Source organism: Marmota marmota, unplaced genomic scaffold (genome assembly GCF_001458135.2).
Source record: "Marmota marmota marmota unplaced genomic scaffold, marMar, whole genome shotgun sequence".
Lineage (NCBI taxonomy): Eukaryota > Metazoa > Chordata > Mammalia > Rodentia > Sciuridae > Marmota > Marmota marmota.
Window position 1 is genome coordinate 3,346,679 of NW_025999932.1, and position 26,018 is coordinate 3,372,696.

Here is a 26,018-nt window from a genome sequence, read left to right on the forward strand (position 1 = left end):
CCCTTGCAGGAGGGCAGCTGGACAAGATGACTAAGGTTTCTCCAGGGGGCATTTCTAGCAACCACTCAGAAAACCAAACTAGGTTCAGATCAAACATTGTGCAGGCCTGGTGCCAAGCAGGGGTGGGAGAGAGGGAGGCTTGCCCTCAGGGAGCTCCCAGTTTCTTGAGGAGGGCTGGCAGTGAGAAGCTCCAGCCGTAATACAAGCCCAGTGCAATGCCTGAATCATGTCCAGGCAGCACAGCATTTCAGAGGGGGCGTGGTCAAGATGTGGGCAGCTAGGATTCTCGGAGAACTATGCTTAGTAAGCGGGAATTCTCCAGGGCACCTTGGGAAGGCAGAGAAGATGCATGTGACACAGAGAAAGAAACATGGGAAGGCAGGACCTCAGCAGGACAATGGTCCAGGCATGGCTGTGGACAGTAAGGAGAGACAAGGCCACCCCTGGGGGCAGTCCAGGAAAAATGTGGAGAATTTCCTTGTGGGCAATCAGGATATGCTGGAAGATTTAAGGAAGATTGGGTCTGAATTTTACAAAAAAAAAAATTGATAAAGTTCTGAGACTGGAGAATGGACAGGGGCTGAGCTTCAGGAGGCTTGTGGCCAGGCACAAGGTGGCCCATGAGTGGTATGGATGTGGAAGTCCATACCGCAGGCTGCTCCTGCTGGCTCTCAGGGTGGAGCGGGCACTCCTGTCCCTCACCAGGCTCCACACTCCTCTGCTGGACTCTGCTGCCTTCCACAGGTGTCCCGAGCATCTGTGAGGGATCACCCACCTCTCCTATTATAGGCCTGGTGTAAGACCCCGTAATAAGATTAGATACATTTACAGCCCTGCACATCAGGACCTGTGTCTGCAATGCACCAGGCATAGGGAGTGGGAAGGGTGGACTCAGATTGGACAGGGGGAGAAATAGAAGAGGAATTACAAAGGTTTTGCATGAGATGAGTCAGAGAGGGATGACGATACCACCTAGGATGAAAACAAGGTACAGGGAAGCTGAACTCTTAACCAGACCCGAAGTGTGCCAGCAACGCAGCCTGGGTCGTGGAAGGCAGTCCGCAGCAGGGGAGAGAAGGAGAGGGGTGTGACAAAGGCCCAGCAGCGCCACAGCCAGAGGTCAGAGCAGGCACCAGCTGGCCCCTCCTCCTCTAAGGAAAAGGAAGTGAGAAAAAGTGAGACCGCATAATAGAGCATTTCCAGGAAAGAGCCAGTTTGGGGTTCAGAGGGGTCAGCTGCGGTAGGAGGTGGCCCAGTGGAGAAGATGCCCTGGACTTTCCCACAGGGTCAGAGCTTTCCCGGCATCTGTGGTGGGAAGTTGGCAAGTGGATGCAGGTGGTGTCCCAGGTGGGTCTACATGGCTACAGAGCTGGGGTCCTGCTGGGTATCAGCAGGAGGAAGGTAGGTGAGTGCTAGGGAGGGGCAGCAGGGAGGGCAGCCCTGCGCCCGTAGCTCCTGCGGGCTTCAGGTGTCCTTGTGCCCATTCACATCTGCCCTGCTGAGGCAAGGGCTCCTGGGTGAAGAGGGGACCCTACCATTGAATTCAGGTGGCTTTTTAAAAACCCTCATCCACTAGATGAGCTCATGTGGCAGATATCCCATGAGCCACTTTGCTCTATAGTCTTCTGCACTCTATAATTTGTGGATTGGCAAATATTTGGAGATGCTCTTTGAGGTGTTTCTTCTCTCTTAGGAGGAGGGATTAGCAACTGATGAGTATTTTTGAGTTTGTTTTTCAGAAACCCTTCTGAACTCGGTCCTGTACTTGCACTGATCCTTGTGATGAATGAAGACACAGGAGAGTGAACCCTCCTTTCTGACCACGTCCTAGGGTGCTACAGGGAATCTCGTACGTCAAGGTCATCCTAACCAGACCAGCCAAGGGTTCGGGTTTGGATGCACGCTCATGAGAAAGTACGCTTCTCATCAACCAGGGAAGAGGGGAGGAGATGCTCTCCACCAAGACTGTGCACTCTGGGGCAGAGCGTTCTTATCTGAGATCCAAGTGTAAATGTCGCTTCGACCCAGGGAAGAGCAAGCCATCTGTGAATCACAGACATAGCTATTTCATTAGAAACCATTAGGACTTTTTTTTTAAGTGACAGATTTTAAAGGATTAAACAAAATTGTCATTGATGACTTCCAAAGCTCCAACTATTGCTACAGTTTTCAGGGATTTTAAGGAGGTGTAGGCTGTGGAAGCAGACAAATGTAGGCACGGGGTTGATAGGGTGTGGGTGGACGGGGGCTGTGTTAGCAGAGAGAGATCAAGGGATCCTGCAAAGCACTTCTTACTCTTCTTTTTTTTTTTTTTTAAGGACAATTTTTAAGAGTACAGTGTGTTTCTGGCAGTACCTTTTGAACAGTGTTTCCAAAGAAAAATTACAGCTATTATTCTTTGATAGTTTATATGATGCACAGTTTTCTCTGCCTTAATGAAATTGGGGAAAAATGACTAATGCAGAAATAATCTAACATATTGTTAGTACAGAACAGTACTGTCAGCCCTCATTGTGTTATACCCGTGAAGTCTTCCAGATATATGATGACACGTATATTATCTGTATCCTACATTTGACTTCATTTGGCACATTTGCTTGCTGTTCCTAAAGACTACAATGAGTAATTGTCTCCCTTGTTGGTGAGCTGAGGAAGCCAGCTTGGGTCATGCAGCTCTGCTTCGACCATAGAAGACTGCACCCAAAGGACAGAAAGAGTTCTAGTTTATGCACGAGTGATTGAAAAAAAATTATTTTGAAATGATGGTAAAATTTCTCCCAAGGAACTATACCCTCAGAGGAGACTAAAAGGACTTAGCACCCACAAAGGGGAGCAAAGAAAGAGGGTGCCCACACCCCAGACAGTCTCAGGTCTTGGAGGGCACACGGCTGCCTCTGTGCTAAGGAAGAAGGAAGGTGATATGGAGAAGGTGTTCACACAGCAGGTCAGGGCCCGACAGGAGAGTCATGGGGACTCCCAGAGGAAAACGGGGATACTCTTGATACTGGACCGTCTCCAACTGCAACATGCATGGTGACCTCCCGGGGTCTCCTTTACATACAGGCTGATGCAGTAGGTTGGGACTCCACTCAGAATTCTGTTTCCGACAAATGATGAGGCCATGACTCGGGTCTGCAGAACATGCTGCTGGGTCACTCTCTTCTCTTGAAGCTCGCCTCCTGTGACAAGCTCCCGGTCCCCTCTTCTGTGTCTGCCACCTGTGTCCAGTGTTTGTCCCAGGTGCCTACATTTTTTTGCTTCCTACTGAAATGTTAGCCATCCTCAGGATTTTCCACGAGATCCTCGCCTTACTTCCCTGGAGGAGCCCATTATTCTAAAAACTTTTGCTACAAAACACTCGTAAGTCTATAGGCCCATCTAATTCCTGGGCCCAGCCCTGTGCAACTAACTCATCTCCTACTGCACACCCTGGCTTCAGCGTTTGTCGGCCGGGGCCTCCTGTGTTTTCCTCTTCCTGCCAATAGGATTCTTGTCCTGTATTCCTGCCCCAGTGATGGAGAGGACCATCTCCCTGGACGCCCCTCATGCACCTCAGTCCCAAGATATTTATCAGGACCACTTCTCCTCACAGCTCTCCACCCATCCCTGCCCACGGCTCCTTTTCTGGGCTAGTGGAGACATTGCCACTTAGCACTCAGCCAGGACCCTGAGTGTCGTACAGTCTGTCGGCCCCTTTCCTTTGGGCCCCATTAAGTCATAATTCTATTGATATTTCCAGCTCCTGGAATTGCTTTAGGGCTTCATGGATTCCACCTTAAACTATCTTTAAGGTGACCTTTCTAAACATTAACCGCATTATGTTATTTCTATTTTCCTAAAATTTAGATATGTTAAAGTGAAAGAAATTAAAATAAATGTATTAATAATGGAGAAGGAAGAATTTCAAAATGATTTGTTATGACTTTTAGGATTGTGTTCAGACACCTTTGAAATAGCTGTTAGACTCTCTATGCCATGGTCCTTTTGAGGCCCCCCCTTTCATTCTCCTCCCCTCTCCTTTCCCTTTCTCCCTCTTTCTCTCTCCCCTACCCTTTTTCTTTCTTTTAACTGTGCAATTTTACTTAACATGAGATCTACCCTCTTAACCAACTTTTAAGTGCACAATGCTGTACAGCAGGTATCTAGAACTTACTGAGTACACCTGGGCTCACCTATGCTCAGAATTCATCACACGGGAATCTGTTTTTTCCTCTGGGTCCACATATGCCATTTCTCTTTCCTTCAGTTCCTCTTTCTGCTCCTGTCTACTGGGTAAGCCCTTGTTCATCCTTTAAAGCCCACATGACTTAGTGAACTCTCAGCTCCGTTTGTACCTTGTAATAATAAATTCATTTTATTTGGGTCACTAATGTGCCATATATATGTATATGTATATGTATATGTATGTATGTGTGTGTGTGTGTGTGTGTGTGTGTATCTGTAGTATCACCGAATCTTGGTGTTGTCATTACTTGTATACCTGTTCTACTATTCAACTTAAATATGAGATATTTATGCCAAAGGACAATGTTGAAAACATAAAGGTCACAATTTAGATATATTAAAGTGAAAAAAATTAAAATAAATGTATTAATAAGATGGAGAAAGAAGAATTTCAAAAAGAATGATTCTGGTAGACTCTAGCTATATCACATGAGCTCAGATATTTAAAAAGTTGTTCATTTAAAATAAATCTTAATCACTTTAAATCTTGTAAAACTGTTTGACTAATTTATTAAAATGAATCTAATGTGATTCAATAAGTAAAGGTATTAAATTTCACATTTCATAATTTCAAATTTCTAGTACGCCTGGCCTATAGGATTATTGTAGACCCAAGTCCAGAACTTAACTCATTCTCTGTTCTTCACCTGTCCTTTGACTCACCTTGAACAATGTCCCCAATTTACTAATCTTCTAGAAATTGTGATGATTGTGTGTGGCCTGCAGGCTACAAGGCATGCTTCTGAGGTCAGCCCTTAGAGCCCTCTGTAATACGGTCTTCACAAATCTCTGAAGAGGGGGCTCCCTCTGCTCCACTTTCTGTCATTCAGATTCCTGCTTGCAGGAGCACCAGTGGAGGGCTCCTCCTGCACTGCTGCAGGGCCTACACCTGGTGCAGTGGAGTGCTGGCCCTGGCTTCACACCATGGTGGAGTTACATTAGATGGCCTCCCTGGGAGCTTGCACTATTGGAATGTACTATTAATACAGATTGGATTTTAAAGAGAATCATCTCATTGTGAATACTGTTTCTTTGCTGCAAACAAAACACTTTATTTTCATTATTACTAGTCAGAAATTCATCTAAATATTTTTATCTCCCTTACTCTGCAAACCTGAGCATCCCTGTGGCAAATGCTTTGAGTGTGACAGGACACACCCGGTCACAGCTGCATCAAAGTGGTCAACCTCTCCTTGCAGCATTAGCATTCCAGAAGGATGCCCCTACACCTCTCAAAGTGCCCTGCCCATGGAAATCTGCTCCCAGCCTCTGAGAAGCAGCTGAACAGTGCACTCTCTCTTCCAGCGCCGTGAGTTTTCTCCCAGAGCCGTTTCCTTCCTGCTGATCTGAGATGCCACTGTGCTCTTTCAAACACTGTTCCTTCCATTTTTACCACACAAGCAGCTTCTGTGCCTGTCAGGTCATCTCTTCCCAAGACAAGCACACCACCAAACCCAGCGTGGCCGTGTGTTCCACGCACAGGACTCTGCCCAAGTTCCAGCCATTCTTGGCCCTTCCTCGCACGGGTGCATTTACTGAGGCTTTTCCTGATTTTCCTGGTCTCACGTTTGTCCATCTGTCATCCTTCATCTCTCTGCACTGTACATCCGTACATCCATCCGTTAATTCATTCATTCATAATTCAAACGTCTGGCCGTGCCAGCCTCTAGGAACCCAGGGATGAGCGGAACACGGTGCACCATGGCAAGAGCCGGGTAAAGAAAGCATCCATTCAACCAAGACTCTCCTCTCCAGGCCGAGTTCCCATTCCCCGCACCCGAGGCCTCCGTTCACTGAATTTCCAGGGGTGCCCACTGCCCCGTCCATTTTGCTGTGATCACAGCAGGTCACATTTTCATGGTAGCTCTGAAAACCTAGGAAAAGGAAATGTTTGTGCAGCCTGGTTCTGAAACGTCTGAATGTACTTTTAAACATCCTCAAAGGATACATTTATACTAAAAGGCAAGTTCTTTTTGTTATAAATAGACTATTCTTGAAGTTTAACTTCAACACAGAGAAGATAATTACAGCCACACACATCTCATAGAGTACTGTATCTTCTGGTATTTGAAGAAAGTGGTTTGGCTTGAATTACACATAATTATAGGTTCGGAAAAATTAATTACTCTCACCTCACAGTGTGGCCTGCACAGCAGGCAGGGATGAGTAAAAAGCACTCTTTTGAGCTTGTTGAATCAGTCACTGTGCCATTCTATATTACCTCATTAATTATGGGAATCGTATCGATGGTGGTCAAGAGTGTTAAAAACTCCCTGTTCCCAAAGACACATGGTAAAAATCAAACCAAAGCCGCGCCTCAATGGGACCATGAGCTTCAGAGTCAGAGGACGATGCACGTGATGAACTAAAGGATTCATTTACAGGGCACTCTTAATCTTTATCTCCAACCAAATGGCCCCAATAATGTCAATAATTACTACCTGACCTGTGGAAGGGTACGTTAACAGGGGATTAGGGCGGATAACATAAGTGCAGCCGCCTGCTCACGGGGCCAGTGTCTGCACCCAGGTCACCTCCTGCCCTGGCGCCCACCGTGCTCTGGTGGCTTGGCTTTCCATGTTTGCTTTCCTTCTAAACCAGAAGGCCTGTGGCACTTCTCCCTGGTGTCTGACTTCCATGCTTGTCCTCAGGCACATTTTTAGATACTCAGAATTCCTTAAATGACTTGCTGATCTTCCAAACCCGAGTCTGGTGGTGCGACTGCGTTTGATTTGAAACACGCCATCCATCTTGGTGAGCTCTCTTTCCCTTTCCATCCTGGAAAGGCAGGGTCTTCTCCATCATTCAGAATTCCCACGCGATTTTTTTTCAGCAAATTCCTTTTTGTTAAGAAAAGCTTGAGTATATTCCTAACCTGCACTAACATTTTGGTTTGAAAAGAGACTCTGCTGTTCCAGTCACTGAATTTTCACGCTTGTGCTTACTAAGGGCCACCAGCAGTGCTGTCCCCTCCCCTCCCTGCCTCCGCTGCCACCTCTGCTCTCTCTCGCAGTCTGCCAACTGGCTTCCTGGCCCAATTCTTATTTAAATATCAGCCTGCTCAAAGCATAAACCAGGTCCTGCGCTGTCTTCTCTTAAGCTCCTCCATAGCTCCCCAGGGAACTGCAAAGGGAACTTGGTCTCACCAGGTCCCCTGCTGCCCCTGACATATTCTCAGTGGTGCTTCTGCCCCAGTGGATGAACTGGGTCTTGATGGGCAAGATACCTGAGCTATTATAAGACTTTTAGAGCATAAGAGGGGATCAAAAATACTTGTAAAAAATAAACCTGGAATTGGGGAAAGTACAGAGGGGATGGGATTGATGGGCATAAGAGGAACAGCATTTTTGAGTTGTGAAGAGCCGCTTGCTGCCCAGTAGGATGGATGTTTGAAAGATCAATTATTGTAATAGCCAAGGTCATTTTGCCTCCCCAGAACTAAATTCTTTAGTAAGTCTCTCATTAATTTTTCTCCTTTGTAGGACAGTTAGTAGAAAAACAAGGGCTGAGAATCTCTGCTCTCCAGCATTATTCCTCCCACCACACCAGGTTCTCTGGGCTGTAGCCACCCAGTTCCCTGTGACTGCCTGCATCTCAGGTATCAGCACATCCTGCTCCTCCCCGGACTCAGCACCAGTCTAAATGGATCTGCCACCACGTGTCCCTGCTGCTTCCCTGTCGGTGTGGATCCTCATCTGGGTTTACTTATTTCCCCTTCCCCCCCACGCCCCACTGGGCTGTAAGGCATCATAATCACCAAGTGTAACTTCAGAAGCATAAAGGCACTCAATAAATGCTGCTGGATCAGTCGGTGAGTCTGGAGGAGAAGAGATTAGATGGATTTCTAAGAGATGAAACTTGGATTACGCAGTGCCACGGTTTTTATTTAGCAATTACTTAGTGCCAGATAGTATTCTAAGCCTTTTGCATAATGAAGCTGAGATGAAAGCTACAAAGTTACTTTAGAGGAAGAAACTGTCACACGTCACCCATACTTGACTGCAGATGCCTTCATTTCCAAAGGGAAAGTGTGATCCCAAGCAGGAGGTTTGCTCATGCATGCATTCATTCAACAAGTACTGGTTGACTGCCTAACATGTGCCAGACTCCAGGGGTCGTGACAGAGAAGGACATGCGCACACACATGAAAATGTATGAGATCTGTCCTCACAAAGCTCTGGGTGAAAAGGGAGAGAGATGGGTGACCTGGGTTACATGCATGTAATATGATTTTTAAAAGCTGAGGAGCGAACACACCAAACTTCCTTCGGTAGTTTAGCTCTGAGAAGTTTGTGTTTTCTTCTTTAATTTTTTTCTATTTTTAAATTTCTTATTAAGAATACCATTTTTCTAAAAAATTGTGTTGATATATCTGTGCATGGTATGTGTTCAGTATAAGCAAGAAAAGAAATTAAAATATACGCATACATGGCCATTTCAGTTAGAGTATACATCATTTCACGAGATACCCTTATACCCCTAATGTTTACTTTTTCGACATTGATAATTCCATAAAAAGAAGGAATATGAGGGAAAGGATGATTTCATGGGCTATTTTCTGGCTTTATTACAGTTGATTTATGGAGTGCTCCCGGAGTAATAAAAGAAATTTATTGTACTAATAAGAGCCAGGGCCCCAACACAAGTGTCTCCTCTCAGAAGGTGCAGAAGAGCAGGGGTGGTTAAAACTGCAGCAGCTTTTGCTGCTACTTTTATTATCTTTTCTCTACTGTACTACTTTAGACTAATGAAATAATAAATCCTTCGTCCAGCTGATTTTATTTAAGGTTATGGTAAAATGTTAATCTCGTACTTCTCAGCACCATGCAAGCAAATCCTTTAAAGATGGCGTATTTTACCTTGACACATAATGAAATCTAGACCGTCCCATGAGAGTACAGGAAGACAGTGACGATGATGATCGTCGTTAGTGAACCCACATGCATAGGAAAAGTGGATCTCATTAAAACGCGGGCTGGTCGCGGTGAGTGCCTGTGGTTGCCTCTTTAGGTCCGTCTCTCACACTGTGCGGCTGCACACGGGGATCAACCATGGCGGCCGCTGGGGTGCAGAAGTCCTGTTTTCGTCTCTTACTCCAAGTGTGTCCTCAGAAGCATCCCTGGGCCTGACTCATTCTTCAGTGACAATCATGTTATCCAGGGTGGACTCTGAACTGTCCCTCTGCCACCTCTGGCAGATGTCAGGGGCACCTGCCTCACAGGGGCTGCACAGGATGTCCCTTTGCCTGTCCACAGCTCCCACCCCAGGGAGTGGTAGGAACCCACTTGTAACCTCAATGGCAAGTGTCCCCCTGACTCTCCTTCCACATCTGAGCTCCCCCACCTCCCCCTGCGCTCGCTCACAGCCTTCTTCTGAGCGGCACCCCTGGCAGCGCAGGAACCCGCTCCGACAGATTTGTTTCTCTATCCGTCATCCCTCCAGATGGCTGGAAAATGAATATAGCATTCAAATAAAACCACACAGCAGAAACCGTCCTATAACCAGTCGATGCACAGAAAATGTGTGAAAATCAGATTATACCACTTATTTTTCCACTAAGAATGAGTCTCAAAGGTTTTCATTTTACATAAATGACATAACATGCACAACAAGCATGCTCCACATGCAACCCAGAGCCTGCTGAGCACCTTCCTGCTGCTCCGGGTGGGCGGAGCAGAAAGCCCCGGATTAAAGACCAGGGATCCAGAGGGAAGACCCTCAAAGCCACTTGAAATAGCCCTGAATTAAAAATATGTCTATGTAGATAAATAAGATCTGATGACGACGATGATAAAACAAACAGTAGATGTTAACAAATAGCGGCTTAACTGTTTCCAAACTATGACTTAATTCAAAGTATTTGGATCATTTTTCCACAAATGAAGTGATTCATGGACTGTTTCATAAAGAAAAATATATCTGGTGGAACAGAAAACAGCCCGAGAAGTGAGTCATGTAGATTCTATTCAAATCATCTCAAGAAACTTCCATTTCTCCCGAGCTAGCCAAGTTCCATCTTGCCAATCAGGACACAGCCCTCCTGGTCCACCTGATCTGAAATGCACCGTTCCAGTGCCCACATGGTAGGAAAACAGCAGGATGCCCTCCTCGCCACCACAGCCTCTGACTTTCTTTACTTTTTTTAAAAAATAAAAATACAGTGGAAACAACAGTTTTGGGTATAAGAACAGTGGTTCCCGGAGTTGGCCAAGACCTGTGGTTCCCCGTTCCCACCCCGTGAAAGAGGCCTGAGGGGGCCATGGAGAGGTAAAGGCTGGATGCGTGGAGAATGGAATGGAAATTAGCTGTCGGAAGGCAAAGTGCTTTGGAGCAAAACAATGTGATTTATGTTTTCTTTTCCAAAAATGCTTAAAATGTTTAATTTGGTCTAATACAATAACCTACAGTTAAGGTATATTTATGGAGCAATTATACATTTTAAAATTGTTTTTAATCATGGAAGTAATGCATTAATACAATTAGAAACGTAGCTATAAACAAAATTTATGTCTGATTCTCAGCTCCAAAAAAGTCTCTAGATATTACCAGTTAGGTTTTTGTTGTGAATTATACCAGATTTTATAGTTTCTGAGATATTTATGTATCTATATAAAAGGTGGAATATTGTTGGTAGCTTCCTATTCATAAAGATAGGCAAGAGTCTGTGCTGCGTCCTTCCGTCTCTGTGGGTAGAAAGGTGGCCGGCAACCCCACAGACAGGTCCCTTCTGGAGAATCCCTGGTGCGAGGGGAGTCCGTCCTTGGCTAGATGTGGAGAAGGCTAAGGAAGGTCCTGGGGCTTCGGGGAGAGCGAGCAGGGAGGAGAGCACAGCCCCACCTGGCGTCTGGGAGTCCTGGGAACTGGCAGTGAGCAGCGCTGGTGCTGGGAGCTACAGAGCTAACCACACAGTGCAGTGAGACTGGTTCCAACTGCCTCTGCTCAGCAGGGACCGCCGCCCTAACCTAGTGCATCTCCACCGTGGATCGCCTCCCCCACTTGCTTGCTCTAGGCAGCCAGGGTGGCGTGTAGGTCTTGGCTCTGAAGGAGAGTTGATATCCAACATCACGTGATTGCAGTCTTCCTCTCCTCTTCCCCCCACTCCTGGTCTGTCTTCTCCTCCTCCTCTCCTTTCCAAAATACATCTGGGAAGAAGCGTACAAATGCTCCGTGCTCCCGGCTGGCAGCTGGGCTAGGGAGGTCCTGATGGGGTCAGCCTGCACAGGGAAGTAGCCTGGTGGGTTTCCCTCCTGGGACAGTAAGCACAAACCAGACCACGGGGCAGGCCACCCAGGTAAGCGGGCAATGCACAGGTGCTCCAATCAAAGCAGAACTGCAATGGACTCAGGCTTTTCGAGTTCTGGAATTTGAATGGAATGACTTCAGAATTGGCCTCTTGTGAGGGTCTTGTGCTGTTTGTATTACATATCGAGTTAAATGCAGAGGAAAGAACACAGCATAGGAAGAGTCACATGTTGGCCTTGACAAAGTGGCCTTCCCACAAAGGTGCATCTCAACTGCACTTACTGCTTGGGTCAGTATGCTGGTCCCCAGGACGAGGGCCCTTGGAGACTCAATTTCCTCGTATCTGAACTGGGGTCAGAACTACATAAACTGCCTGCTTTCCTTTCTGCGTGGAATTGCTATTAGGCTCACATTAAATAAAGTTAGGAAAGTTCTGGCTAGTCGTAAGACCCGTGTGAGACCCGTGGGGACAAGAGGCATTCTGATTTACGTGGTACTGAAGTTCCTCTAGCTGACTCCAAACTCATGAACACATGAAGAGTGAGTGGCACGCACAGGAACACACGCATGCGCAAAAAGTGGGTAGCACCTGTGGGTCATGTGTGAACCCAACTGGGGACAGGACGTGTCTACCCTCACCTGGGACAGGAGACACTGATGTCTGTTTTTGCACAATGTACAGACTGTGTCACTGGGGAGCTGAAGACTTCAGGTTGTCCTTCAACAGGGTCTATTAAATTAGGGAAGGATGACAAAATTTCCAAGACTCATTATAATGGCAATAAAAGGATAATGTTTTTATTTAAGAAAATTGAATCTCTAGCTAAGACCATAGGCAGGTTCACACAGAAAAAAAAAAAGATTCCAATCTCTTCTCTCCTCTAGCATTGCTTTTAGAAATATAGAAAGAACAGCCATTAATCTTATGCTAAGCATATAGGGACAAGGCCTGAGCACTGACTAGTAAACAAAAAAACAGCGCGACCCCTTGGCCATTTGGCAACTATGCTACAGGTACAGCAGCTGTCCGTCACCACCTGCTGCTGCCTCAGGCAGATAGCTCCGTACTCAGGACAAGGCGGAACAGAGACACAGCAGCACCTTGCAGCGATCCCCACATCTCAAACACAGGCTCTGCTCCTGAAACTGAGGAGTCTGAATGCAGGGTCAGGAATAAGTGATTTTTTTTTTTTTTTTTGAGAAAAACTACTTTGCTGTCTATGTAAAAGTGAAACGTGAATGAGCTTTATTTCCACGAAGTCCATTACTTTTCTCACGGCATAAAGTCTATGGGAGGACACGGGGCACGAGAGCAACGTGATCTCTGAGTGAACGCAGGACTCTCTCCCTCTTTCATCTTGTATTTTCAGCCTCTTTGTGTGGAATTTAAAAACGAGGAGGAAATGGATTTGTGCAATGAAATGGGAACCCTTTCCCATTTTTAAAATCTTGATGTTCTTTTTCGAAGTTCTTGTGTGCATTCCAACTGAATACCATCCTCAGCTGCTATTTCAAGGGTCCCAGCACAGACACAGATCTAGAAGGAGCGACGGCTGCCGGTGTGCGCCAGTGTCTCCCAGCCTGCTCCCACAGCCTCTTTCCAATGAGCTGCAGGGAGCCCTGCTGAGGGGCTGTGGTCAGTGCCCACCACGGTCTTCATGGGAGATCTGCTCCGGATTCCCTTGCTCTCCCCGTATGTGTGGAAATGCACGCATACATGTGAAGACACATACACAGACACACTCTTCATTTGTGTGTATTCTTTAAAAGAAAAGTGTACGATAAGAAAGCCTTGGTGTTACGTTATTCCGGAACCATTCCTCCACAATCGCTTATTAAAAGATTCCAGGGATGAATCAGTTGAAGTGACTCCAGCTGCCTCCAGGCTTGGAAATCACAGGTCTGTGCATCCCACACCGTGTCACCGCCTCGAGTGTGGCTCACTGACATCAGGCCCGTTAGTAATCCCCCTCCTCCTTCCTTTTTTATCCACGTTGGCACTGTGTGCCTCTCTGACAACCACTGAGTGAGTAAGCTTCCTCCTTCAGACTGTTATTTAAAGTTCAACTTCCATTATCAGTGAGAAAAAAGAAGAGCAAAGAAAGGGACAGGGGGAACAACGGAGTCCTGACTCAGCAGCGCCCCACAGCAGGCTCTTGGTCCTCGTTGGGGACCGATGAGTCTGCTGTGACCCTGCAGTAGTCCCTGCCTGTGTCCATGAGCCTGCAGTCCAGGACCAGCTGCTCGCACCCCTGAAGCGAAGGCCTGGGTTTGGTCTCCTGAATAACCATAGGCTTCTCCTTGGCCTATCTACGGTCCAAGGGGCTTACGTCTGTCTCCCAGTAGTTGCTGTCTACAAAAGCTATCAGCTGCCAGCCATGCTGCTGGCCACCTATGCACCTAGTGGTACTTCATGGTCAGACACTTCCCCACGGCCCCGGTGTCATGTCCAGGATTGCTCTGACTTTACCTTCTCCTCTCAAACCCCCTCTTCCTAAAGGGAGTCAGGGTGAGATTCTGATGCTCTTTGAGTAGTCACACAACACCTGGAACTGTCCCCTCCTGCCTCAGGTGGGCATGCCCCATGTTACTTTACTTCTGCTGGCCTAGTGGATGGACCTGGGCTCTGCTCCCCAGGGATCCCAGACCACAGACAAATGCTCCTCATAGTGACCCCTCTGCTACCAGCGAGACCGAGGTAGGCAGCTCCACTCCATGGCCAGTGAGCAGCAGGGCCAGGCAGAGGGAGACGGGGAGGGCCTGAGCCGGCCTGCAAACCCTGGCCTCGAGAACGCTTGTGAGGTCTAAGCCAGCAGATGACCCAGCGCCTCGGTGTCTGGCTTCTCTGAAGTTCCTACCGCTACAGTTCGGATGTTGTACATGCCCCTAAGGCCACGTGGAATCTGGGCAAACAGAGGGCCACCCACTGTGGCTGTGACCAAGTCTCCTGGACGGCCTCATGTGCTGGGCGAGACGCCACACCCCTGCATCATAGGGAGCTGTTCTTATCCACGCATCCGGGAGCTCGTTTCCGACAGAAAGACCCCGTCGCTCCCCGCAATGACCCCCTCAGTCCTTAAAGTCCTACCCTGGAGATCCCCAGCTTGTTGGCCACCAACCTGCCAGCCATGTAGTTGACACTGCTGGAGAAGAAGCCGGCACCTCTCCTCTGCGGGCTGCTCCTCCTTCTCACGCAGGAGTGTATCCGCCAATGGCTTGTACCTGTCAAAAGCAGCAGACACAGGAAGAGTGACTGACGTGCAGCGCAGGCGACCACACTCCTCAGGGTTGTCTTCCTCACGTCACTGCTCAGCTCCCTAACAGTCCCAGGAACCCAAGTCCCCGTCCACTGCACACCCACCAGCCAACGGTGAACAACCCCACCTTCCAGAGGGAAGGCGATTTTTCAAATGAGTCAGAAATATTTTCCAAGCCTTCAATTTATGTTTAGAACTGTCAAAAGCAATACAAACCATTAATTCAAAGAAAATTTGAAGAGAAAAAAATCATTCTATTAGTTTTAATGAAACATTTGATTTGCTCTTTAAAAATACACATTATAAGAATTTTAAGTATCTTTCTTATGACCACTTGAGAGTGAATCTAGCTGTTGTTAGAGTCCATAGTAAAGAGACATGAAAATAACTGCCAATCCCATTTAAACAAGAGGTAGAACAGCTTCCTTCTCATATATTAGGGACTGGGTATTTTAAATGTTCTCAAAGTACACTGTCTCAAGTACCTCTGAATAACTGACTTGCATTCCTTAGCTGAAATTTGCAGCAACATGATAGTTTTACATAGATTTTTCAAAAATGACTTTCAAAAGTATAGCACCCATTCAAAAAAGTCTATATAAAACTTCCTCTGCACTTATGGTATTTAACCTGAACTATAATCAAGACTTCCCAGGAAGAGGAGGAGGAGGAGGGCGGGGAGAAAGAATATGAAGAGGAAAGAGGAGGAGGGAGAGGAAAGAGGAGGAGGAGGAGGAGGAAAGAGGAGGAGGAAGAGGAGAAAGGAGGAAGAAGAGGAAAGAGGAGGAGGAAGAGGAAAGGTGGGGAGGAGGAGGAAAGAGGAGGAGGAAGAGGAAAGAGGAGGAGGAAGAAGAAAGAGGAGGAAGAGGAAAGAGGAGGAGGAAGAGGAAAGGTGGGGAGGAGGAGGGAGGAGGAAGAGGAGGAGCAGGGGGAGGAAAGCCAGAGCTGAGCAGCAGCCCGTGCACTGCATCCTGTGGACTCTTGTGGGTCTGCAAGCTGATGGGGATCAATGCCTACACTGGGACCTGTGTCTTCTGTACAGTGTTTCAGGGCTGAGAGCAAGGACACAGCAGCAACTCTGACATCTCCTAAAATGGGTGCTCAGCTCCCTCTGGGTGGTCAGGACACAGGGCAGGGCAAACCGCCTGTACCTCTTGACTCACCGCTTCCCTCTGAGTGGCTGTGAAGGTAGGGGACGTGCACCGTGGACAGCCATGCCAGACCCCTGTGAATGGCCTTACCTCTGCAGTTCTGCAGGTGAGTGAGGGGCCACACCTGGGGCCCTGCTGCAGTAACCAGGTGTCTGGCACACAATGCAGGCTGTGGACTGAATGTTCACCTCCTGAAAGTCACACTCACCACCTACCCCTGAGGACCTGGCATGAGGAGGGGACTTTGACTAGTCATGAGGGTGGGGCACTCCTGAATGGATCAGTGTCCTTAGCAGATACTGTAAGGACCAGAGTTCCCCTTTCCCCACATGAAGCTGCAGTGAGAAGATGCTTGGTCTAGGACTTCCAGCTTCTTCCGTATATGCAGGCTATGGAAATTTGTCATCGTGGCTTGAACTGACCAAGATAACACCGGGTGGACCCTTCAGCAGAAGACACTTCTTATTTCCTTTCTTAAATTCCTAGCGTTGTCACTGAAAGCTCTGTATACGATTTTTCCTGGATGGAGAATCTTCACCATCTTGCTAGTCATAGCAGACAACTCCACCAAGGTCAACAGCAGCCCCCCTGCTCACAGAGAGGCTTTGCTCCCATGTCACTCTCACGGTGTGGGAGGACATGACCATAGCAAATCATTCACAACCGAGCCTGGACACTGAGCCGATGCCAGAGGCTGGGGCAGGGACCCTCTTGCTCATCACTTTGCCCACACTGTGCACACGTGAGTGTGGAAGGCTGAAGCAGCCAATCTGGACTTCTGATGGTTATTAAGAACGTGATTTCTTATACACGAGGCTTTCAGGGTGGCATCTTTGTTATATCCTGACCTTACTGTGGTGGCTGCAGAAAAGAAAGGGAGATGTCCAGGGTGTGACAGAGCAGAGCGAACAGGCACACTGAGTGGGTGAGGAGGGTCAGGAGCTGGGGTACTGCACTGGGCAGTGGGGACCACCAGATGATGCTGCCACGTGACAGCAGCACGTCTCTGAGCGAGCCTGGGTGATGTTGGTGGTGTTGCAGTGCCTGAAGGGGACAGGCGGTACAGAAGCACAGGGTGGGAGCTGAAGTGAGGCTTCGGGCTCTGCCTTTGCTGCACCACTTCTCCGAGGCCCACGCCAGTGACCTAGAGGCGATTCTCTGCCTGTCCTCACAGAGAGGCTTTGTTCCTATGTCACATTCACAGTGTGGGAGGACATGACAATAGCCCGGGATTCTCTGGATAAATCATCTCATCATTCTCTGGATGAGATGCAAATTCCATCCTTCCCGACAAACTCCTATCTGTCCTCAAAGTGCACGCACTGCTCCAGGGTCAGTGACCATCGTGTAGATCTCATGGCGTCCACCTCTGTGTGCAGCAGGTGCAAATGGGCGACGAGAGGCCATGAGCTTGGGCAGGGGAGTGGAGGTTGGGCAGCGGCAGTTCCTGGGCAGGGAATGAATGCCAACACCTCTCACGTCACCACTCATGCTCTGCACAGAGGCAGAGAGCCTGCGTGACAATCCTACCTGACAGGAGAGGGTGGGGGGCGGAGACGTTAAGTCCCTCGCCCGTGTGCACGGAGGTGATGCTGCAGGCTGAGTTCTGCTCTCCAGGAGGTGAGCGCACGGGATCTGTGGAGGCAGGGTCTTTGCAGGGTGGGAGTTACTATGAGAGCACGAGGGTGGGCCCTACTTCAACACGACTCAGGTCCTTAGAGAAGAGGAAAGTTCCCTGTGAGGCACCAGCACCAGGAGTGGCCGCCAAAGAGGAAGTGATACGGCTGCAGACCAAGGAGGACCAAGGCCTGTGGCCACCACCAGCAGCCGGCAAGGGCCAGCAAGTGCTGTACCCACTCTTAGAGGGAGCGGGGTCCCGCCTGTTGTCAGCCTCTGGCCTCCTGAGTATGAGTGAATTTCTGTTCAGGCTGCAGTCTGTTAGGGTGAGCCTGCCATACTTTGTTAGAGCAACACCAGAAAATGGACACAGGGGGTACCTGTGGCTGAACTGGAACCCAGGGCGACCCAACTACAGGCCGTCCCTCCATCCCATTGCCACAGTCGGGGTGAGAACAGCCTGCCCTGCCCCCAGAGGGGCCTAAAGTGCAGGAGAAGAGCAAGCATGCAGAACTGAGCGGGGAAAGAGCGCTGGCCATCATGGTACTGTGAGGGTTCCCACAGGACTCTGGGTTTGCTGGCCCCCGGGCCCCTGGGCCTCTTTAACAGTGGGCTCATGGCAATGCAGACTCATTCATACCTCGGAGCACCCAGCATCCCCTCCATTCAGGCAGTTACACAGTGACATGCAAGCACTCAAACCATCTCTTTATTCTCTCTGATAATTGTCTCATTTGGGAGCTTTGTTAATTATAACCAAAAATTTGATTTATATAATTCAAGTATCTGAATACAGTGTTAACAACTCAGAATGAAAAACCTTGCACTTGATGCTTTTTTTCTCACTTTATATTGTTCTTTCAAACCTTGAAATGGCATCGTTCTGACATTTCCACTGGAAAGACAAAAACCTCACCTCAGGCAGGGCGAGATACCCTGATTCAGTGAGACTTCGGTCACTGTGTCTTTGGGATGTGACTGCCATCCACAGGTGGGAGAACAAGACCAAGTTCTATCACTGAGCTGAGAGGAGACCACCCAAGAACTTCAGTCTAAGACTCAGGCCACGACGGCCTGCAGCAGCAAGTGGGTCCTGAGTGAGGAGCAGTTGCAGATGGGACTTGTCAGCGCTTGGTCCCCACACCCCCTACTGCTGTTGTCCCAGACCAGGACACCAGGGTCCACTGGAGACCCCTATTCTCAGGCTTCCACCCTTCCCCCATCTTAGATGAATCAACTGACAATCAAAGGTAAGAATCAAGTCTTGTCTCAGCCTGGGTTAGAACAAGGGGAATGACCACCATCTTGCTCCACCTCTAGAACCGGGTCCCAGTGGCCCGTGCATTCCAGCTCAGTCAATCAACTCACCAATACTGACTAAGCACAGGAATGTGCTGGGGACTCTCCCGAGCACGGAGAATGTATGGGGAGTGAAAAAGGCTAAGTCCTTATATTCTACCACAAAGAGGGCACCAAAATTAAGGAAGGAAGTGTGCCAGATATTATATCAAAGATTCAGAGGAAGGAAGCCAGGAAGCTCCTACTGTGTGCAGATCCCAGACAGGAAGGAAGCTGGCCTCTCCAGGCTGAGGTCAGAGGCCCTGAGGGAGCACATGCCCACCCTGGGAATGTTGAGGAGGCCAGTGTGGCTGGAGAAGTGAGGAGAAAGGTGCAGGAGGTGAGCTCAGAAAGATAAGCACATGGGAGAGGGCGTGGGCTGCAGATGATGGGCAGGACTTGGCTTTGATTCCGAGTCCTGCAGGTGAGCGAGTGGAGGGGAGGAGTGGAGCCATTTCGCCTGGTGCTGAAAGCATTGTGGAATCGGCCGGGCTGACAGCAGGCTGCAGCAGGGTGCAGGCCAGCCAAGGAAGCCACGGGGGCCCTTCCCAAGCCCAGGGGAGAGACATGGAACCAAGATGGTAGCAGTGTGTGTGTGGGGGGGTGAGAACCAGTGGGACTTGGCACCAGCTTGTGGACCCGACAGGATGTTCTGAGGGATGGAAGGGTGGAGGTGAAAGGAGAGGAGATGACACCAAGAGGTGGTGTAGGTTTCGACATTTCCTGAGATGGAGTGGAAAGGGAAGAACACTGTTCCCCAGACCAGGGCTGCACAGATGGAAGGGAAAGGGTGCCAGTGGGAACCCAGAGGGAGCCAAGGACCCAATGTCGGCCAGTGCCTCCTTTGCCACTAAGCTGAGGATGGTTTCCTCCCTGCCATGGTCTTACAGTGACTGGACGGGCTGGTGCTGACTGTTTAGAAAACTGAGTTCACTTCTTTCAAGGTGTCCTTGGTGTCCTTGTGGAACTCAAGCCTTAAGGCGTGTGGGAGGCTTCAGGCATCTCCCATTTCTTGTGACTGTGGCTCTGCCCACTTCTGACTTGCCCTTCTGCCTGTCACTCTGCATCCTGAGTTGCTGGTCTGTAGCAAGGGTGGGGGATCAAAGTTCCTAAAAACGTCCTTAACATGGGCACTGTTCATAGAGTACTGTCCAGGGGGTGGACACTCCCCTCAGTGCACTCAGCATCAGGACTGGGATAACATAAAAATTCAAAAACTCATGGTATCTTACAAATCGTAAGTGAGACACCCCAGACTGAATTCACTTTGAGGTCCCTGACTGAAGATGGAAGGACCCAATGGAAGACACCAAGAGGCTAGCAACAACTGAGAGGTATGGAGTAGGACCTCAGGAAAAGGATGGGGTAAATGTTTCTCCCTTCAAGAGTCACTGTTTCAGACAATAAGCAGCTTTGATATCCTAACGATGGAGTTGGAGACGAAAATGAGCTAATGCAGAGACCTCAGAATTCAGGCTGAACATGATGGCCTTTAACTGATGGTTTTAACAGGTCAACCAGGAAGTGGGGGAATCATTTTCTTTAAAAAAATGTAAGATATGTAAATAAACATTTTTTTTAACCTCAGACAATTTCTCTGAATTTGTTTCTCTTTGCTGAATATTGAATTTATCTCTTCATTCTCAAAAAAATTCTTTTTTTTTTTTTTGCATGCTGAAACCCCCTAACCATTTAATTCTCTCAAGAAATATTTATTGAGCTCCTATTATGGGCAAGATATTCTGCCTGGAAACACTAGATCCCGAGGTGTGTGAGGTGAGGTTCTCACTCCCCTGCACGCACTCCAGTGTGAAACACGACTCGCTGTGGCCAACATCAGACCTCAGAAAAGGTGTGGCCCTCTTGTTTCCGGGCCTGATGGAATCCATCTGATTATGGTCATGTTTTTACTTCATTGTGGACCACAAAATGTTTGGGGAAAACCAGTTACCTTTTCATCCCCCAGGAACACAGGGGACAGTCAATGACGAGAGGAGAATGGGAAGAGACATGGAACGTTCTAGAAGGACTGATGGAGAGGACAGGAGGGAAGGAGAGCAGAGAGGGATGGTGAGAGACACCCGTGGGACGGCAGAGTCGAGCTGCGGTCAGCAGTGAGGAGCACTGCAGGGATTAAAGGGCATCTGCAAGGACGGGACCAGAAGGGTTCGGTGACTGGAGGGTCAAAGCCAGTGTCCGGGACCTTGGAGAAACACATCCCTATGTGGGGCACCCAGGCCTCAGCAGATGGCGATGAGCCGAGGCTCAGCTTTGGTGGCTCATGACATACAGCTTGAGGGGGAAATGAGTGGTCAGCGTTCCTTGGAGGTTCTGCTCTGTAAAGGCAGTGAACATCACAGAGCTTACGGGCAACGTCTGAGCACAAACCCTACGTTGCACTCACCCCGGTTCTGTATGTTCATTTTAGGATGAGGGCGTACTTTCTTCTAGAATGGCTCTATTGACATTTTCCCTGGAGCACAGCATGGTGTCTGTACCTGCCACGGACACCCAAATGTGTCCTCCTGGCCTGTTAGTGTTGCTCTCCCTGTCCCTGCTCTCGCAGTAAACACAGCACAGGTGCAGAAGGGTGATTTTCTCGTTGATTCCCAGCATCGGGCAGGCTGAGTGGCGGGATGCCCATACAGCTGCCTAGCAACAGGACTGACATGCACTGAGCACGCAGGGGGAAGGATGAAGAAGGCAGCACTGGGGCTGGGGAGACAGCTGACACCCATCTCACGAGGAGGGTGGGGCTCGGATCAGAAGTAGGGATGAGTCAGAGAAAGCAAAGATGCGCAACTTTGTTCTTTTAAGAAAAAGGATGTGAAAGCAAATAGACAGGTTGTCAAGGACCCCTGGTTCACAGAGGAGTCTTCTGTGTTATCACGTGCACATGGCCTCTCCTTCCTGTGACTCTGGCTCAGCCACCCCACTGGCCACTGCAGCTTAGTTCAGGCTGACCGTGGCACTGGGGTCTCCTCACACCCCACTCAGCAGGAGCTGCGCTGCTCGGCTCGTGTGGGAGGCTTCCTCAGGTGCCCCTGTCCAGCTTCCCTGACGGCTCCTGCCACCTGCCCACAGGCGGACAGTCCACTCCTGCACCCCCAGGCTCCTCTGTGGGCGCCATGCCTCTGCCTGGAGCTTCTCCACCAACACAAGCTTCTCCACAACATGCACACCCCCGCAGGGTTGGGCCCCTTCCTGTGCATTCACAGGAATGAAGACAAGGGACACCAGCAGAACTTGCACTGGCTGCTGAGCCTCCTCCAACATTCAGGCCTAGAATTTGGCCTGAGTTTATTTTCTCATCCACTGGGATCCCCATGAGGCTCGAGAGTTCTCACAATGGCCCACTAGGTCTCCACAAAGGGAAGGAGTCTTTGCACTGCTGCTCTGCCCGACCCAGCCACTGCTGATGCGATGGGTCAAGGCTGACTTCCCTCGCCTTCCACATTCGGGGGGGACACATGTCGTCACCCCATATAAGTGTAGCTAGGCCATTCCCGTGGCCTTGAGTCTTTCCTAAGACTCTGAGGAGCTGGCCTCCTGCAGTCGTGAAGTGCAGGGTGAATGGGGAGGACTATGGTGGTCTCTCCAGGCAGCTGGCTTTTATGGGGCCTGGAACAAGATGCTGGGGGTAGTGGCCATGTGTGGCAGAAGGCCAGTGAGGAAAGAGCCAGCCCTGGACGTGGCCTCCAGCCAGGCGTTCTGTAGGCTGTGGGAGGTGGGCGTGGGCAGGGACTTCCCAACTTCCACTTGCGGTTCTCCGGGGTGGGAACGGGGGTGGGAAGGAAGGAAACAAAGGAAGGTTTATGAAGCACCTCTCAGGTCCAGGCAAGGCGGTCGATTTTCTCATATGAACGTGAATTCTCCCCACAGCCCCAGGATGACCTTTGAAGAGGCTTTGTCCAGGGCAGAGCTGGCATCCAGCCTGACTGTGGGGCCCTGGGTCAGACACAGCTCCTACTTATCACATGGGATGGGGGTAGAACCTGCCCTCTTCACCTCTGTCCTCGAAAGGACAAAGGCAGCCAGAGTCGTGACTGAGTGAGGGAAGGTGGTCAGACAGTGGAGGTGGTCCCTGTGGTCTCTCACCCTCCATGACGGCCACTCCCTTCATTGTGAGTCCTCTACATCAAGGCCACCGTTCACGTGCTCTTCCCCTCCCCCACCCGAGAGCGGAGGTCATTGTTGATGATATTGTCTGAACGCCGCATTTGTCAAGCTCCTATCTGTTAAGACCCGCAAACACAGCCTCCAAAAGGAGACTCAACTTCTAGACACTGCTGGTGGAGACCCAGAGGGCACGGGAGGCGCTGCATGGAGAAGGGGAACTGGATTCTGGAGCAACTCCTGCACCAGCCACAGCCCTCGGTGCCATCACAGCATCATCCGAAACCTTCATGGAGTCTGCGGCTCCCACCTGTGTGCTCCAGCCCTGCCCAGCTGCCGCGGGTGCCAGAGGAGGCGGTAGGTGCCCAAGGCCAGGACCTCCCAGCCTCCACTCCCACCATCTCCACCTCCTCCCGTGCCTCTCACTCCAGACCCTGGGGCAAAGCAAGCTGCCCAGAGATTCTCCTTGATCCTGCGGATTTCGTTCCTGCACTTCATGTAATTAAGCGGGGGTCTCCCATCCCACATAATATGGCGGATGAATAGTAGAAAAGAGCTGGATCATACTGTAGCTCCCGGGACCAGGCGATACCAGCATGCAGGTGATAAATGAATCCAGCATCTGTGAAGGACTTACATGACAATGCTCTCACACTCCCTTACTGAGAGCTGGCCTGCCGCTTCATCTTAATTGTGCAGTGTAACAACATTCTATTTATTCAATAAATGGATGAAAGTGAAACTAAATCAGAACTGTCTCCGAGTGGAATGTGCACAGAGTTCCTTTCCTGAGCCACCTCCCAACACATCTATTTCGTTTCCAGGTCTGTCCTTTGATACAGCCCTAGGCTATTTTTGCACATAGAAACTCTCTATGGGTAAGACATAGTATCCACAGCCCTCTACCACAGAGCACAGAAACTGTGCCCCTGGGGGACATGGATGTGGTGGAGCTGAAATAATGGCCACAGGGCGGGAGCCAGTCCTGCTACCTCCCGAGCCGGCTGCACACACTCCAGAGCACAGCCAGTTCTGTACGTGCAAATTGACGGGCTTCATTTCCTCAGCCTGCATGTATTCCACGATTTACTGGCTGAACCAGAGCTTGTATTTATCAGGTACAAAAACAGCTTGTTTAGTTAAACTGGGAGGAACAGATGCTCAGTTGTTGTTTAAGCCCAAATAAGAGACCTCTTGAAGCTACTGGCTGGGGTGAAATCATCCCACTCCCAAGGCAATTTGCTCCTTAATCAAGCACTCGCCAGGGCCATGCTGACCTCCTGTTTTTACACAGGAACAGAAAGCTAGAACAGGTAGCGCTCTTCTTGCAACACAGGTTGTCCTGCGTTTCCTCTCCCTACAGAACAGAGAAGGCCATTCTTGAAAATGGCTGAAAGTTGTGCGGAGCCACCACAGGACTGATGTTGTTGACCCAAGGACACGCCTACTTCAGAGAGGAGCATGGGAGGCTCCTGCTTGCTCACTGTCTCATGGCCTTTACTCTTGGCCAGCAGGTCACTGACAAGTTCAGAAGGAAATTCCAGTTGTCTGTGAGCCAGTAGATGGGCACAAAAACTAGCGATCCCTGCTCCAGGAGAGCCACACTCTCCTTTAAACATCTACTTTTGAAACTGTGTGACTGACAGAGTTGAGTCAAGATCAGGTCTGGCACACGAACTTAATTACGTTTGCTAATTTGGGTAAGTATCAATTTTAAAATGCAGCCAACCGATACTTATAAAGACAGAATAGACACGAGGACAGTGAGGAGCTCAACATGAGGGGCAGTGAATGTTCATGTCAGGTGACGGGGTCATGTCACACTGAGACAAGAAATGCAGGTGACATGCATATTTTAGGATCATATCATCGTAATGATAAGTTTAAAGTAAAGAGTGGAATTGGTCTTCTGGGAGACACTGTAAACACTGATATGTTGCTTTTATCCAAGAAGCATGGGTGATAGGAGGGATAATTAGCTACATGAAGAATCAGATTCTGGGATATTTATATTTTGAGGCAAAAAATAACTTGTGCATCTAATTGAGATATTGAATCTTGATTACTTATTTCCACTATTTGTAAACACCGATGGGTCCAAGTGACAAAAGATGCAGGCTATTTGAGGTAACTTGGAAATGTAAATGTAAGTGCCTATCAGTGAAAGGCACTCAGGGCTTCAAGGAAAGTCTTAATTCAAAAAAAGACACAATTAAAATAGGCATTAATGAGGGCCCTAAAGGAATTAGCAACACAGGAAATGCTGTCTTTTAAGCTCATTAGCATACAGCATGACTTTGGAGGGGCACACTCCTAGGCTCCTGCCTCCCCAGAAGTTCAATAACCACTAGCACACAAGCTACACCGCCGGGCACTAGACACAAGATGAACGAGGTCTCCGGCCTTCGCATGTCCTTTCAGTAGCTGGACACCAGCAGGTGGCCCTCTGGGAAGGGACATATCCTCTGAGGAGTGAGGTCCCACTGCTTTTGAGTAGGTGGCTTTACAGCTCCTTGGCACAGCACTTAAGCTGCAGAACACAGGATGGGGCCCGCAGGCCCTGCCTGAAGCAAGGCACACCACACAGGTGGTGGCAGCTCACATTTTGTTACCAGAGAGTAAAAATCCTTAAAGTCAGGCCTTGTTTGAACTGGCTCGCACATCTTATTGACCCCTTCTAGATAAGGAGCTAAATAAACACAGGATGTCCCCTCGTGACAAAGCATGGTCTGTCCCCAATGTCAGATACCAGGATGAGAAACCATGCAGAGCCATCGCTCTCAGGAGTCCACAGACAGTTTATGTGACAACCAGACAGTGACGATTTTAGGCCCCATGGGACTTATGGTTTGTTCCAAAATACTCAACCCTGCCTTTGAAACAGGGAAGGAACCCAGGGGAATGGGTGTGCACCAGGAAAACCCATTCAAAACACCAGCTGCCGGCTGACTGGGCCTGTGGGCCAAGATGGCCTACTACCGATCCAGCACGAAGAAAAGCAGATTCTCACGTTGTTTTATGTGTCGGATGCCTGTAGCTGCACAGGCCCTGGCTTCGCCCCCATCCCTCTCTC

At 49.2% G+C, this 26,018-nt stretch overlaps 1 protein-coding gene across 4 annotated transcripts in view; it reads right to left on the minus strand.

Moving 5' to 3' along the window:
* Positions 1 to 26,018, minus strand: part of Myo16 (myosin XVI) — a 420,601-nt gene that overhangs the window by 76,221 nt on the left and 318,362 nt on the right. For all 4 annotated transcript variants that reach the window (XM_048800642.1, XM_048800640.1, XM_048800641.1 and 1 more), the window contains one exon: positions 14,586 to 14,688. In XM_048800642.1, coding sequence (XP_048656599.1) covers positions 14,586 to 14,688 — 103 coding nt within the window. The remainder of the gene's footprint in view (positions 1 to 14,585; positions 14,689 to 26,018) is intronic.